Source organism: Eleginops maclovinus, chromosome 20 (genome assembly GCF_036324505.1).
Source record: "Eleginops maclovinus isolate JMC-PN-2008 ecotype Puerto Natales chromosome 20, JC_Emac_rtc_rv5, whole genome shotgun sequence".
Classification (NCBI taxonomy): domain Eukaryota; kingdom Metazoa; phylum Chordata; class Actinopteri; order Perciformes; family Eleginopidae; genus Eleginops; species Eleginops maclovinus.
Genome location: NC_086368.1, coordinates 2,561,623 through 2,578,590, shown reverse-complemented (window position 1 = coordinate 2,578,590; position 16,968 = coordinate 2,561,623). Strand labels below are relative to the sequence as shown.

Genomic DNA, 16,968 nt, shown 5'->3' with positions numbered 1-16,968 from the left:
AGCTCGTGTTTAAGACAAAGCTTTCCCTCCTGATGTAAACTTCCACAAGTCATCTGCTCAGCTGCATTTCACCACATCAACATCAAGTTCCGGTTAGCATAATCAGGAGCAAGAATAAAGCGGAAAATACACATTTTGAATGATATCCAATTAGCATAGTTAAAAAAAAAGAAAAAGCCTCCAAACTTTACTCAAACTCGATCATTTTAGTGAAGCAGGAAAACATGGTATATAAATAAATATAAATATTAGAAGCTGATGGGATCACTTCTCTCTGGGTAAAACAAACAAAAGGTGCATGTTAATATCAGGCCTGAACATGACCGGAAAGTAAGGTCACATATACACCTACCGTTCAATCAGGAGAGACTCTATTTATGTTTAAAGGTCATTGTAGGAGCCATATGTTAGAAGATTTATAATTTGAATATAGTGTACATATATTTGAACCTTGTATTTCTTTTTTACTATTATTGTTATTATTATTTATTGAAACCAGCCAAGAGTAGAGAACTACAGCGGCTGGTTATTAAGGACGTCATAGTTTATGGCAGCTGCAGGTAATTAAAGGACGCCGAGCTCATTGTAATGAAAGGAAAGAAGGAAAGGGCCACGGAGTAATATAGTTTTTGACCGCGCTCTTTAAAAATATGTTTTTTTGTACTGTGAAACCTGCTTTGAGTAAGTCAAACTGAAGTAGGCCTATTCTTCTTGTCCGAGTCAATCTTATTGGAAAAAAGGGTTTAAAGAAAGACGGATCTACGGTCATTTATAGCTACGCATGCGCCATATGATGGAAAGGTTAATAGTCCTTGGTGATTAGACCCTGAACTTGGTATCGTATATTTTAAGGGGGAAATGCAGCCGTGAGTATATTGGAAACCCCCCCAGGGTCTAGACACTGGTGGTGATGCTGAAGATCTGGATTTGATGAGGTGTGGTCTTTGGATTAGCTCTCCTGGCACTGGACATGATGACTGGAGGTGGATGGGGGAGGTGGGCCGCAGCAGAAACACCTGAAATCACAGCTGACTGCAGGGGAGAGGAGAACCATTTTAAAGTAGACTGCAGAACAATGATTGGCTGCTGGGGATTGTGGTGAAATGTGATTGGTTAAAAGAGAGCGCCCGTAAGGAGCTGATTAATGCAGCTGTGAGAAGTGAACAAACTGTACCCAGTCTTCCTGAGGGAACCTGCATTGAGCAGTTGAGACCAAGGCCTACACACAGAAGGAAAACAGGCACAGTCCAGTCAGGTGACTTTTATCTGTTTTGGAGTTTAGCTGGTCCATCCACAGCTGGACAAAAAGCTCACTACACAAAAATGTTGTTTAGTTGTGAGAACTTGTTAGGCTGCTGAAGACAAACAGAAGAAACTCCATCTCCTCAAATCAACGCGCTGCTGCCTTGAGGATTATTCTGAAACGTCTACTTAAATATACAATGTTGTATTTTGAGCTTCACGCACAAACCCAAGCTGAGACTCTGCTCACCTCTGGTGGTGCAATAGAACAGTGCAGGAATGTGCACGTCTAATACCGAAAGGGTGATGATCAGTGTTACTGTATACACATGATATTTCAGTGTAAGAGATGCATTTAGCCAGGCTCTGAACGCTTGAAGCAGAGAGGAGTAAACGCTCAGACATGTTTTGCAAAATAACTCACCCAGTGTGACAATATTATTTCTTTTAATCTTATAAAAGGTCTGTTTTGAAAACAAACAAAATCAAGATACAGAACATTTAAAAGATACAGATAAGTTAAAAGGAAACAATTTTCAAAAGTATATTCACACAGTGTCATTACATATATGATTAGTGCCGAGACAACAGGTTAGCTGTGTGTTGTCCAGTGTTGATGGCTCATTAACCACTACTCCATCAACAGTCTCCATAGACTGGTCATCAGCAAGAACATACATTAACATGGAATTTGTTACTTAATACTACAAATCCTAACATGTAAACAGAAATTAAAAGGGCATGAAAAGAAGAATTAACACAATGAGGTGACCTGACTTAACTACATATGTTCCTTAGTCCGCTGTGTCGTCTAAGGTTTACTGCATCTGCACAAACAAATGACTATACCACTGCTGTACCAAACAGCAAACACATCGGACACACAAAACTGTGACTGCTCGAGTTAAATCATTGATTTCTCTTGGCTTGAATGATGATTAAATGTTCTTGATGTTATCAATCATGTGTGAAATAATCCCCTAGGAAATGTCTATGACATGATCAGACGGATATGTTTTCATCAAATTTACAAAAGTTGAAAAAGCATCTGTGTCACAAACATGGATGTATGGAGAGAATTGATACGGCGTTGGAGGCGGGGCCCTGTCCGTTCATATCAAAGTTACTCAGTTAGCTCATGAAGTTCAAAAATATGGACTGCTGGGTTTAAAATGGCTCTGATCATCCGTATCCATGTGGCCCAGAATGCAGGCATTAACTGTAACACCCTCAGCTCTCACATCAACAGCAATCACTTTGGATTTGGCTACTGCTGCATTTGACACCTTTTAGAAACTCAACATTTAAATAAAGGCTATTTTAAATGTTTGTACTGGGAAGATCTTTTACCCAAAAGGTTGCTCATCAAAGTCTCTGGACGAATGCTACAAAGGGCCCAATGGCCAAATGACAGACAAGACAGTTGTATTTGTTTGATCACTACCAAGAATGCTGTTCTTTTCTCCTACAACCATGGTCAGCCTTCATTCATCTTTCAGCAAATCTCATGACCATGTAGTTTCTCTGGTGGCTTGCCATCAGGAGCTAGCACTGGCTCCTAACTCTGATGTCATTTCCTCTCACACTCAGTCATAATGTAAACTCACAAACCTGTCTGGTGTCACTGATAGCACCATGTTAAACTAAGAACAACAGCTATGGTTATTTGCATGGTTATGTGAGTGTACTGTAGTTATTCAAATCAGAATAACATTAGCATTGTTGTTGCTCTAGATAAAAGGAGCTAGCTTGACATATTTTGTAGCAGTTGTTGAGCTTGCCCGTGCTGTTTGTAGAGTAACGACAGACATCTGATTGAAATGGAATAGCCTCAAGTAAACATATCGTAAAGCAGCCAAAAGCCTATTCGTTACATATAGTTCTTACTGTACACATCTAGTGACGCCTATTCATATCAGTGCCTTAGCTGACTCAGATCTTTCACTCACTGTTTATTCTATATGTAGATTTATTCTATACTGTTGCAGCGCACGTTTGGGATCTGCTACTGCTACTGCTTTTAAGCCCTCACATGGACCAGAGCTATTACACTACATATAATGTGTTCAGGGTCAGAAAGCTGAGGGGCCTGGGACAGACATTTCCCTGAGCCATAATTCAGAGGAGGAAAATGAACCCACTTGATCTGAATTTTGCCTTATGACCCCCTTCTCTATTTGTAATGTGTAATAATGGGCTAGCATTTTGGATACACACTTCAGATACAGCTCATATTTGTTCCTCACAGGAGAAGAAAGATCTATGCTTATTATTCTTAAAAAGGGGAGAAAAGAATGAAAGATACATAATGGCAGGGACAGTCCCTGTGCTGACTGATATTACTGCATGGTCATCAATGATACACTGCTCTCTTTCGCTACTGCATGGTGCTGCTGATCAGCCCGCTGGCCACCAGTAGAATAGACGTGCTATAGTGTTAGCTGTGTGGCTGCTCTCTTTTGTGTATTAATGAGCGTCTACAGCGCAGGCTCTAACCAAAGTCCAACTCTGCAGATCAGGTATCACACTTTTCCACTGATCTAAATAACTTCTTACAGTAGGTAAATAAGTGTTTTTGCACTCTGGTTAATCGTTTGTTGTTTCAGCACATGAACTCTGCACTGCCAGCGGACGCAGTGGTGGAAGGTAAAGCAGCCTTTGCTGTGCATGTTTCTGTGATCCTCTCAACTTTACATTAGGAGGGGAGACATTATTTTAAAAAAAGGGCAGCTATTTGTCCTACTTCCAAGAATGCAATGAATCTGGCCCTTGGAACTATGAAGCACTACATGAACCAGGTGGCAGCGAGATGAATGAGTGTCCTAACGCTCTCTTTAAAAGGCAATGGAGCGAACGAACATGGCATGTGATTGGCTGGTCAGAGGGCGAGGGCAACACCACGGAAAGAAGAAATGCTAATCATGTGAATATGAACTCAAAACAATTACTTCAAAAGAAAAAAAAGGCATTTTGAAATAAAATATGACTATCTAATACATAAAAAATAACCTTTCCAGATTCTGTTAAAAAGATCAATAATGAAACACAATTTTAAAATAATGAGATGAGTCTCGACTATCTCTTCAAATATTTCACAAAGTATCGGTTCATTTACACAATATAATAATATCATTTTGTTTCTTATAGTTTTTCTATCTATTCAAAATTGGGCTTCAGAGTGTACTTTGTGGGACAGGCGCGTGAGAAATGAAACAGAAACAGGTATGGCTTCAGTTTGGTTTGGTCTGAACTGTTGCAGTGCAGATTATTGAGCCCAGCATGTCAGTGATGTGATGTCTGCATTCATAGACTGTACATGACTTGTGCTAAACTAAAGGGCAATAGGGAGATAATATATGCATCAGTAAAATACGTGAATTCCCTCTTTATGGTACGAATAAAGGTGTTCTGATATATGAGGCTAACACTGAAAACAAATATTGTCTATCAAGCACTAGCCAGTGTAAACCATACCTGATGATTAGCTTAATCAGAAATACTGTATTATTTTATTAAGTTAGTGTTTTGTGAGACAGCTTTTTACTGTCCCTTCTGCTTGTTCAGTTTAACCTAAAGGGGTGCCTTTAAGAAACACGGCAGTCCTCACTCAGTGCAAAACTCAAGTCTCCTAAGGCTGGGGTCGGTCTAGTGAACCCCGTTGATGATGTGATTGTGCAGCAGCTCCTGATCCTTGTTGTGCAGGGTGGGGTTCACCTCCTCGTCCCTCAGCCGAGCGTTCTTCCTGATCTCCTCCAGGGAGTAGTCCTGCACCAGGCTTCCGTTCTCATAGACGGTCACCAGCAGGTCCTGAAAACACAGAGAAACCACTCAGTACAGGAGGACGTTTAAGAAAGAAAGAAAGATGGACCTTTATTGATCCCAGAGGGGGAAATATTACTTTTCCACAGTTTTTTGTAAACGCACATGCATTTTTTTGTTATACAGTTGCATACAAATACACTCAGTTATACTCGTGCACACATGCACATTTGTTGTACAGTTACATTTAAAAATGTTAACAGCAAACCTGTGAAAAATATACGGAGAGTATACAATTTTAACAAGGGGATGGAATACATTTCTTAGGTTAAAATCTACCATGTAGTGGTTCAGACAATGTTTTTGTCAAAGGCTCTGCAATAAAATGTGATGCTGTATATAATGTACTCAGTGGCTCTGGAGGGGCTTTATTGATCTGAGACAATAAGTCCAGTTTCTTGAATGAGATCCACATTATGAACAGAACGTTTTTAAAACAAATTGGGCCACAGGACTGTACCCCCAGAGAGGGACGCCATCTGTTGTATTATGTGAAATGTTGGATTCAGCATTATAAAGAGCTCACCCATACTGGCTACTGAAGGTCAATATATCTCAGCCCCTGCTGCACAGATGTAGACCACTTTTTAAAATGCACACACTCGTTATTTAGTGTACTAAAACAGTAACTATCCCAGTGTGATGTCAGTGGGAGTTGAGGATGAATGCAGGCACTAACCTCCTCCGGCTTGCCTGCTCCTCTCTCTATTGTCTCTAGGAAGCCGTCAGAGTTTCTCCTCAGCAGCAGCCGACCCCTCTTTGAGCCTTTGGATGGGTCGGTCACCGGCTGCTTGTAAACGTCCATCTGGTAAACACATGACAACTAGTTAAATACACTCCACATTTCTGTGTCTGTGGTATTTTAATTAATGCTGTTTAAAATACCACTTTTAAATCAACATATCTAATATAGATAATGTGCTATTAAAGATCATTTCTCAAATCAGACAGCCGCATTCAAAATGTTAATGCAGTTTGATAATCTCAAGGTGTTGTTTCAGCACCTGAATCAAACCAGAGGCCCCCCCCACATACCCCCTTCCCGTCAGTCTCCACATAGCTGCACTTGAAGGCACAGTTGAGTGTGTCTCTGTTGAGTTTCTGGAGCAGGGAACTGCCACAACCAAAGAAGACGTTCTCCGCACTCCAGCCTTCATCACTCAGCTTCATGAGGATCTACAGGAAACAAAAGAAAATCATGAAGTTTTCTTTACTAAACATTTTATATAAATATTTGCAGAAGGACAGTGGAACGTTAAGTGTTCTGCAGTCACGACAACTGCAACAATGGGTTTTTTAAATGAGAGGGTTGGCCATTTAAATATACAATCCTTTTATTCAATCATTGTTTGGAGTTTGACATACAAACTTGTATATATTTACAGTGGGTTTCAACAGAGATATGTGCGAGATAAGTGCCATCATTTGTGTGAGTTTGACCTATCAGTGTCTGTGCAGAGGTCTTGAATACAGTGACTACCTAAGTCCCAGTTTCATATTAGGAGAGCAGACCGGTTAGAACCAATCAATTTAACAAAATGATCTGCTATTAACTTGGACCTGAAGAAGAACGTTATCTTCAATTCTGTGGGCTGGGCTCCCAGTGTTCAGAACCGCCCAATCCCAACAATTAACCATGTGAGTACAATGTACAATTTAATCATGAGCAACAGGAACGATAGTCGACCCTGCCCTTTGCTCCAAACTGAGTGTCAGTTTGACTGTAGATTATTACAACCTTTCAGTTTATTGTGTCTATTTTCTGTTACAAAAGCTGAGGTAGTGGTCAAAAAGGTACAACTCAATCTGCAACAGGAGGGAGTATAAACAGAATATACACGAAATAAGATGAACCCATAGCAGAATGACACCCACACGTTTTTCTCACCTCTTCCACTGAGGTGAGGTCGATGCCGTCTCCCTGAATGATGCGCAGGTAGGAAGGCAGAACCTTGAACCCCACAGAGTTCAGAGAGCAACCAAAACGCTCCTCAAGAATCTTGATGACCTGAAAGTGGCATTTCATTGGCTTTACTTTGGAGTCAGATTCACACATGTTATCAGCAATATTAAGCGGACACAGTAAACATCCTACAACCTCAATCAATAAACACTTCCTCACTGAATTGTATTTCCCTGTACATTATTTAATCTTACATTCTGTTGTTGTATATTTCGTTATATTTACATGTACATAGAATCCTGCATATACTTGGTCACTTTCAACATTCTCTGCATCACTTATCTTACTGTTATTATTATTATTAGTGCCTGAGCTCGACAAAGTCGGAGCGAAGACCTATTGAAACCCTAGTGATTATTTGAATTATTATTATTGTATTACTATAATTTTTCAGTGAAATGAAATGCGTTATTGAGGCCCTTGGCATGCTTAAAAGCTGGAGATATTTTCTGCCCTTGTCGGATCAGGTGTAAATATATATCTGATGGGGGTCTCATAATTGGTGCATGCAAAATGTCTCTATAGCGCCCCCTAATGATCACAGTTTTGCTGTGCTTTCACATACAAGTCTGGAACTTGGTAAGCATATGTAGCATGATGGGACGAGCAAAAAAGTGTATGAGGCATATCGTAAACCCAACAGGAAGTCGGCCATCTTTTTTTGAAGTTTAACTTTTCCCTTTTGAATGGTCCAAACAAAACCTATGTACTCATACAGTTTTATTAGGATCGACTCCAAATTTGGCCAGTACCACCAGAAGACTTGGACAATCAATAATATTTTCTACGTTTTTGCAATTTCCATATGATCTTGCCGTTTACAGCATACTTTGGTCATAATAACGCAGCCCTACAAATGAACTGAGATTTCCACACACACATTTTAAGCTATTCTATTACGCCCGACCAATACTCCTGTAGTTGCTTTTTACTGCTCTTTTGTAAGTGGGCAGAGCAATGTTGATTTAATACACCAACATGTATTGTGTACACATTAATAATCTACGATGTAAATTCATTCCAGCTTAATGTTACTATTAAAAAGACGGTTCTAGTTGCACCACTTTCTCTTTTTATGGTCTGATTTGGTGGCATCAATGTGTGCATTTGATACAGATAAAGGAGCGATGGCTTTAGGATGTGGCCTCATATATAGCCCTTAAAGTCAAAATAATGAGATTCTCAACACCCCCCCCACATATCAAATCTCAATAGTGATCAATATGACAGGGGGCAAAGAAGACTGAAAAGTTAAAGAGAGACATATGCTGGTGTCATTTTTTTGTAGGTGCATATACACCCATTATTTAGAGGGAAAAAGTCTGAGAACATTTTCTTTAAAGGAAAGACAGCAAAAGGTGGTTCTCCATTGTGGAAAGTGAATTATTTATCCCCGAGTATGGAGGAGACAAAAGTATTTTGAGATTCCTCTCACACCTCTCATAATCAATTTTATTCTTAGCTCAAATTAGAATGACAACTCCAGTGTGTGTTTTACCTCGATGAGAGTCTCTGCAGGGTCTCCAGAGTCCGGCCTGATGACCAGACAGGAGTCCTGGCTCCGCTCCATCACGCGCTCCTTCAGCTTGTCTCCCCAGATGTGTTTACAGGCGTTAAAGATGTCATAGCTGTCACTGACTACAGACACCGGCCCTGAGGGGAACTGGTCCAGGACACGCTCAAACGCCTCCTTCTCTCTGCTCCTCCCCCAGGAAATGATGGTACTGCATCACAGGAGGTAATAAACACAGTCAGGGGTGCTGGAAATACATATGCTAGTTCCTTGATTTGAAGTCAATGTCATTAATGGCGTTTCCTCATATACAGTGAGTGAGAATAAAATATAGAACACTTCATGAAGGCAATTCTTTTGATGAATTAAAATGTATACTTTTGAGTGCACATGTATGGTGTCAAGAAAAATGAAATAACTTTCATTGATGTATAGATTTGTTTTTAAAAAATCATGAATAAAACCAGGATGTTCCAAATGGTTCACATACGTTTTCTTGCCGCTGTATGCGTGTGTATGTTTGGGTTTGATACCTGTGCTCTGCTGCTGGAATGGAGAAGCCGGCCATTGGGCAGCTGTAGTAGCGCTGAGCCATCAGCAGCCCCGCCACGGTGTCTGTACTGCAGAAATTAACCAGGTGGGCTGCCCCCCCCAATGCTGCGGACTGGAGAGAGGAGGGGGAAGTAATGAATCACTTTACTGCTCAAATGGTTTTCTTTGATTTCATTCAGAACAAGGCGCCCTTTAAAAGATTGATAATTCTGGAACCACCCATCACAGGGGGGTGGATTATTATTATTTATAGTTTTAGGGAGTACACAGTTCAGCTCGAGGAATGGTTGTTAAAGACTGATCTTTTTTGCACTCAGCAGTAACTTTATTACAAAAGCTGCTTTGACACCACTCTGCCTCCATGCTGTTACACAACTGCTGCCTGCTTTGATAAAATGTCAAACTTTCAGTTGAAAGCAGGTCCAGCGAGAATTGTATTTTTCAGAATCCTCTTAACCGCTGTTCAAGAGATTAATCAGCAACTTCACATTCCAGATCATGCATATTATGAAACACGTTCCCTTTGAGTTCTCTTAATCTAACCTGTGTGCCTTTAATCAGTAATGTGAACACTAAGCCCAACAACAACTTTATATTGTCAGCATGACACAGCAATAATCACAAAGTAGATATCACAAGATGATCATTTTCTGTGGAAACACAAACCAGGTACATGGATCATTATGAAGGGACTTCAGGGGTTCTGGTATCCCCGGTAACAGTGACAGTGATTATGAAGAAAGGATCTTAGTGTTAACCTAGTACCTAGAACCTCTGTTAGCGTATCGCATATGACAACAGGGAGAGAAAGTGTTGCTGACCTCCTGTGAGGAGACCCCTCTGTAGCCAAAGTCATGCAGTTTCAGGTCCAGACCCTCCAGGCTCCCGGAGGTGGCCTTCAGGTGCTTGGCCAGGATCTTCTTAAACTCCCTGGAGATTGTGGCTACTGTGATGGGGTACCACATCTGGACCAGCATGGTCTATAGTTGACAGAGGGGGATTACAGGGGGTTATGGGTTTGGAGAGAACAGACAGTGAGAGGAGAATAAAAGATGACAGATGCCAGTTCCAAGGTTCCAAGTTGGACTTCTGGCCCACCAAAGAGTCCCACATTTTTTTTCCTAAAATACATTTTAAGACAGAGAATTGCAGTACTTTGCAATACTTATATTAGTCAATATAAAAGTGAACATCCGGGCGGTTTTCCTCCAAACATTAGCAGTAAGTACTGGAAGTACTTCTTTGCTTTGTAAATGGATCTGTGGTTCACCTCAATGTAGTTGGTGAGCCAGTAGAAGTCGGGGTCAGTGTTTTCCACGGTGAAGAGAACGTTGCCTCTCGGAACGATCCTTCCCTCAGGAACTGCTTTGATCCGGATAGGAAGACGGCCATTGTGTTTCTGATGTAGTAACAAGCACATTTACTTCAGATGGATATATGGAGATCAGACTTCCTAAACAGACCAACAGCTGAAAATAGTATTATATGAAACTGTTCTTTTTCAGAATAATACATATGTTAGCGTTTTGAATCAGAATGATTCATTCATTCATGTGATCATTACTTTAATGTTTCCACTGGAAAACATAGAGCTCATTCTAATTACTTTATGGATGTTTTATCTGATCCTCTGAAGAGGCTGCAGGATAGTAATAAAGTGGTATTAACATAGCTATTAATACATCATTGAAATGTTTTTCACTTTGAATCAGGGGAATCTCTGGCAGGATGATTTCAGTGCTTGAGTAAATAAAGTATATCTAAATGTATATTTACATTTTACCAGTAAAAAGCAGGATTTCTGCTGTGTAGAACGTGTGATCAATAACTATGGACAACTGAGTGCAGGCAATAATTACTGAAGTTCCAGTTACCACTGTATGTGTTGAAAATATGTGGGAGACTGTAGCTTAGGGGGGGCGTAAGTGCTCTGATCTGCAAATCATGGGGTCAGCAGTTTGACGCCATCTTCTTACATGTGTCGTCATACATTGCATCCCCAAATTGCTGCCTTAGGGAAGTCTACGGTATTGAGTGTATCTAAGTTGCTTTGGATAAAAGTGTCAACCAGCTTCATAATAACCGTTTTATAAAAGCAATAGGCCACTTTCAGTGATTTACAGTGATTTTACAAAAGCTCTGCGTCATGCCTAGCATCGCATCTTAGCTGTTGTAAATCCTTGTAAATCACTGCTTCTTGTGGCTTATTGCGTACTTTAAGTATACCTCAAGGACTTTCCTCCAGCTTTCCTCATCAAACACAGACTGTTTGAAGTGCATCTGGTAGAAAAGTTTGGCTTCTTGAATCTTCTCCTCGGTGATTACTTGGCCTGTAGAGAACACAGCAGGTTAATACAACCTCAGTCACATGCAGGAAATATAAAGGATCTACTCAACATCCAGAACACAGGCTAGTCTGTGCTACAATCACCTTAAATGAAAGTGTTCCAGTGTAAACTCACACTGTACATTTATACTGAATTAAATATTCCATTCCTTACACACTTAATATAATATCCTGCTTTATATTTTGTGTACATTTTTATTCCAACATGCACATTTTCTACTTTTTTAATGCTATTTTATTTCTATTGAATTGTTCATTTCTGGTCTTTCAATTTCTCTAATGTACAAGGCCTTGTCTTTTTATGCTGCTGCAATGCAAACATTTCCCACAATGGGATAAAGTACTTCTTATCTTATCATCTTTTAGCTGATACATTAGGTTGGATTTATTAACACATTGTAGCTGACATTTTAGGGATGTGAACAGCTGGTTTAAATATGAGGCACTTCATTCTCCCATGTTGTTGTTAACAGTCATAACCATTACTCTCTTCCTCCCTATATTGTTCTGTCAAATCATTTCTTAGATCAGAGGGGAGGTGGCGAGCATACCTATGAGGTATTTCTTCAGCAGATACTGAAGGCCAAAGAACACCACCTCACTGAACTGGGAGCCTTTCTTGCGTCTGCATTCAAAGTATGAGTAGATTTTGCTGACATTTGGAGGATACTGCTTGTAGTGTGTTATCTGAAAGACAAAAGTCAAGCATATTACAATTATTTTAAACATGTTGCAATGCAAGTCTTATAATCACAGCTATCGTAGGAAAAACTGATTCATCACTTCCTAATCTTATCATACCAGAGTTGTATTGTAAAATGTCATGAAATAAAACTACAGTATGCGCACTAACAAGCTGGACACCATAGGACTGCCTGCATAACGGGAGGTCTGCGTGTACAGTAAACATGCCTCCTGGATCCATGTAGGACATATGACAAGAGTTTAAAGAACAAGTCTCTCTTTGTCCTCTTACAGCTCTAATTGAATAATCAACAGCAACAACCAGTCAGTCACCGGCTCAATTAGCTTCAAGAATACATTCTTCTGCTTCATCATGTCCCTTGTTTACGTTTCTGCTCTTTCTCCCTTTTCTAACTTCAAGAAAACAAACCTAGAATAACTACCAAACAGGAAAAAGTTAACCCTCTTTACTGGAAGCAATATTAACATTATTCATGCAAGTAAGATTATTCAAGTGACAGTAAAATTGTACTCTCTTTTATTGGCAGTCACATTGAAAAGTCAAAGCATGACGTTCTTGAAAGTCATTGTTGGCATGTCAGTGGTTCTATATTTAGGGAATCCTGGCCAACAAGAGGAGTCAAACGAACGTTTGAGTCCAAGCTCCTTTTGGTGTGAGTATGGAGTAAGACAAGGTGGGGGGGTCCTTTCACCTGATCTCATAACATGTACATGAATGACTAATCTGACCGACGGATTTTAGAAAATCTGTATGGGCGGCAACATCCTGATAAATCATTTCATTTAAACCGATGCCAAGCAGTGCTGGATTTTGCTAAAGAAATATTTAAATTGTTATTATGTTGTCAAATTAAAGATGTAGAGCACATTGTATATTTAATATTCCTATTTCCAATGCACTCGTCAGTTTTCCATAAACAGCAGCAAAAAAACCAACACTGTCTTGTTCAACATAACGATTGTTTAGTGTGAGCAGAAAACTAGTTTAGCAGTTAAAGGATCACAAAATAGATTTTTAGTTAACTTATGAAACACGCAGTTTTTAAATGCTACTTTGCTCATTTAAGTGTTTATGTGTTTATTCAGCTGTTTAATAAATCACATGGATGGCACAGCACTGTTTTGTTTTTCTTTATATTTTTTGCTATGGAAAATGTTCTGTGATGGTCTGAGTGTATTTAGCTGAAAGAATGAATATCAAATGCGATACATTATTAAAACATTTTAGAGAAACACCGGGATAGTGGATCTGATCAGTCTAGGTTATGTGCATACGAGATTGGATCTCCTTTCAGGGATGGTGGTTACATTTGTTTACATTTAGTGCTTAACTTTCCTTAATTAAAACTGTGTTTACATGTTTTTATATCCCTGTTGCTGTATTCACAATCCTTTCTGAGAATAATCTGATTGAGCTCATAATAGTGACAGTAAGCCTAAACGTTTCAGTCAAGGAGTCGAGGCGAGTGCAACTCTGAGGAAGAGACAGAAACCTGATCGAGTCAATCCTGATCAAATGTACTTGATAGAGTCTTTCTTGTCTTAAAAATGTGATTATATGTTGTGATATTGATGAAAGAAATCTGTGGCTGTGCTGCTGCTATGGACATATTTTCAGGAGTCGTTGGTCTGTTTGGTCATCATCCAGACCTTTGCCATTTGGCTGCAGTGAAACAATTTGAATGACATCTAACAGTGACTTCTGACATTTAACTCTACTGAGCCAAGCATAAGCTACTGTACAACACAGCATGCCCAAGCAGTGCACTGACTCACATCTACATTTAGATTACAAGTTGACTAAAATGAAAATGAAAGCTAAACGGCCAATAAAAGGTTGGACTCTCTGAAACACAAAACTACACCTTACTGCATTGTAGGAAAAAAAACAAAAACGTTTATAGATATTTTACACAGGCATGTGTTTGCGACTGTTGAACCGAGTTTCTATGTATCAATGCTGCACATGAAAGAAACACAGCCGTTTTTCCACCAACCCGGAGCCGATAAAGATCTGGGTGTGCATCAGCTGCTCGTGTGACAGTCAGACAGTGAATACTTTTCAGCGAACACCGCAGTGAGTTAACGGGAGACTAAAGGCTCGTAAATGATGACGCAATGACGCAGCTCCACTTGAGCTCCACTCGGCCTCTGAGCGGTGGAAACACAACAGGTGCTACAGGCTAGAACCAGAAAAGCGCCAGAAAAGCAAAAGATCGGATCTTAAACCGGATCCGGTTTGGTGGAAAAGGACAGTCAGCTAAGAGACTGGGTTGATAAAAACTTTTTTTTGATCAAATGCCACTTGGCCTTTACACCACTGACCGATCTGGCTGACATAAGCTAACACAAGAGCATAATGTAAACTGTATCATATCATATCGTAGATGGTATATTTTTTATATATGTCTATGATACCAACACATTTTGCCCAAGCATTCCACTGAACTGACTCAAAACTGGATTTAGGTTAAATGAAACTGAGAGCTAAAGGGAAAATTAAGGGTGGAGCTCTTTCATGCCGAAACTGGAAAACTATGTAGAAAGAAATGAAGGGATGACTGGTAATGCAAAATCAAGAATCACAACATACGTTTTCGTACTTCTTAGCCGTGCTATGGATTCTTTAAGCAGCCTCGAAAAATAGGGTTAAACATAAAGGGTATACATCGTAAAGGTACAGTAAATTGTGATGTATAATTCAGGTATGTGGAAAAGGAAAACTGGAAACAAGGCTACAGTGGAATACATTGCCAAGTTCATCTCAGGTAGAGTTTTAATGGGTACTTTACTTAAGTACTTCCATTTTATGCTACTTTGTAAATCTACTCCACTACAATACAGATGTAAGTATTGTACTTTCACTCCACTACATCACCTTTAGATACTTTACAGATATGGATTAATGAATACAATAAATATGATCAACTTAAATAAGATGTTAGTTACACCTGGATTCAAATCATGCTACCCAGTAATAAATACAATATTAAAATGTCTTAATAAATAATAATACACTTTATTTGTAAAGCACCTTTCATGCTTGACGCAGCCCAAAGTGCTTTACAGAGTATGACAATAAAAATGTCGAAACATAATTAAAAACAAGGTATGAACAAACAGAAAGAGGTACATCATACAACCATAAAATAATAAAACAGGAACAGTGATACTACTAAAATTACAATTGCCCCAAATTAAAAGCCAAATTAAAAAGATAGGTCTTTAATTTACTTTTGAAAATTCCAATAGAGGTTGCTGTTCTTAGATCTGATGGGTGTTCCATCTTTACAAGCTTGATAAACACATTAACACATCAATGATTATAATCAAAACATATCATATATATAATTCTGAAAGGGAACAATCTGCACAATGACTACTTTTACTTTTGGTACTTTAAGTAGATTGTGTTGCTAATACTTTTCTACGTTTACTTGAGTAACATTTTGTAACTTGTAACAGGTAATCAGGTACTTCTATTGATCAAGTACAAGACCTGAGTACTTTTTCCACTTCTGGATTTAGGTATCTAATTGTGTTAAATGAAACTGAAAGCTAAACAGAAATTGAAAGGTGGAGCTCATTCACGCACGAAAATGTCGCAGTGTAGTTTCCACACTATTTCATTCAGAAACTAAACTATAATTTAGAAAGACAAGTTGGGATTACTGGTTAGACAAATTCAATTATCACCAAATAAGTATTATTACTTCTTAGCCGTGTTAGGAATTATGTAGGGAGATGTACTAAAACCTAGTCTATTAACCAAAATAAGATTTAAAAAAGCTTCATACATATTGTTAAACAAAACAATCGTTATACATAGACAAGTTCAGTAAATTATGAAGAATAGTTTATGGGGAAAACAAAGCCTGATGTTTAATGACTGCGGGTCGGACTCCATTCCCTATAACCTCTGCCCCTGTTTGACTGCAAAGAGCACAGCGACACAATACAACAGCGTTATAGAACTGCTGCTGTCGCCTTACTTTCAGTATTTACCGTAGCGTATGAACAGGTTTTTAGCCACTAACTACAACCTTAACAGTCTACACTTAACTGAGCCAAAGGAAATCGCGGACGTTAGGTTACTCGTGATGAGCAGCGGGTTGTAGTGGAACAATGAAGTGGAAGATGACTCCTAAACAAACTGTTTCATTTCAATTCAATAAGGAGAGCAAACCAAAATAGAACAAAAGCGGAATGAGAACAGGTCCACTCACCTTATAAGAATCCGTCGCGAGCAAGAAATTAAAATCATGCGCTGCCATTGTTGTTGTGGATGAATGAATGTCACGTCAGTGACCTCGTAGCAATTTAACCAGAAAGAACCTGAACCTGGACCAGCAGCAGAGGAAGGAACACCTCACGTCGAGTGGTTGTGAATGTGAGTCCTGTGTGTCTCCAGGCAGTTTCATACGTTACAACAGTGCAGCTCTAGCACAGCATTTGTCAGTTTGTAGGTTGGGGGTTTATTGTTAAGGGGCGGGTTTCAATGATTCACTACGCATGGCCACATGCACGTCCCCCTCTCTCCCCGCCTGTCTGACATGCTACGTCATGCTGCATTTACGGACAGCAGGTTCTTTTGTACGAAGTAAAGAAAACACTTTTGGACATTAGGAGTACGCTCTAACTGGCTTTACTTTAACAATGCCTTTTTGAATTACCCTGAATTGTCACGTTTGATACCGAGCAGGCCGTTTTTTGTGGCCTTATTCCCACAATATTTAAAAAATAATATATGGAATATTTGTATAATTTGGCCAAATTGTATTCAATTTGGCACCTTAATGTAAGCTATGTGGAATGTACAAACAATAT

The 16,968-nt window shown here is 39.3% G+C and overlaps 1 protein-coding gene across 1 annotated transcript; it reads right to left on the bottom strand.

The window, feature by feature from the left end:
- Positions 1-1,672: 1,672 nt before the first annotated feature.
- nampt2 (nicotinamide phosphoribosyltransferase 2) lies at positions 1,673-16,626 on the bottom strand. Its single transcript, XM_063910589.1, has 11 exons — positions 16,368-16,626; positions 11,988-12,123; positions 11,316-11,419; positions 10,360-10,488; positions 9,911-10,069; positions 9,071-9,201; positions 8,523-8,748; positions 6,950-7,069; positions 6,097-6,237; positions 5,741-5,866; positions 1,673-5,049 (listed from the first exon to the last, which is right to left on the bottom strand). Exons 1-11 carry the CDS (start codon positions 16,413-16,415, stop codon positions 4,888-4,890), a joined length of 1,482 nt encoding a protein of 493 aa, XP_063766659.1. The 5' UTR covers positions 16,416-16,626; the 3' UTR covers positions 1,673-4,887.
- Between the last annotated feature and the right edge of the window lie 342 nt (positions 16,627-16,968).

Bases quoted from the DNA above. Each gene is read 5' to 3' on its own strand.
- nampt2 (XM_063910589.1), bottom strand. From the start codon at position 16,415: ATGGCAGCGCATGATTTTAATTTCTTGCTCGCGACGGATTCTTATAAG. The intron at 11,420-11,987 runs GTATGCTCGCCA...TGTTCTCTACAG, and splicing joins GCTGAAGAAATACCTCATAG to GCCAAGTAATCACCGAGGAG. The intron at 10,070-10,359 runs GTGAACCACAGA...TGTCAACTATAG, and splicing joins GGCTCACCAACTACATTGAG to ACCATGCTGGTCCAGATGTG.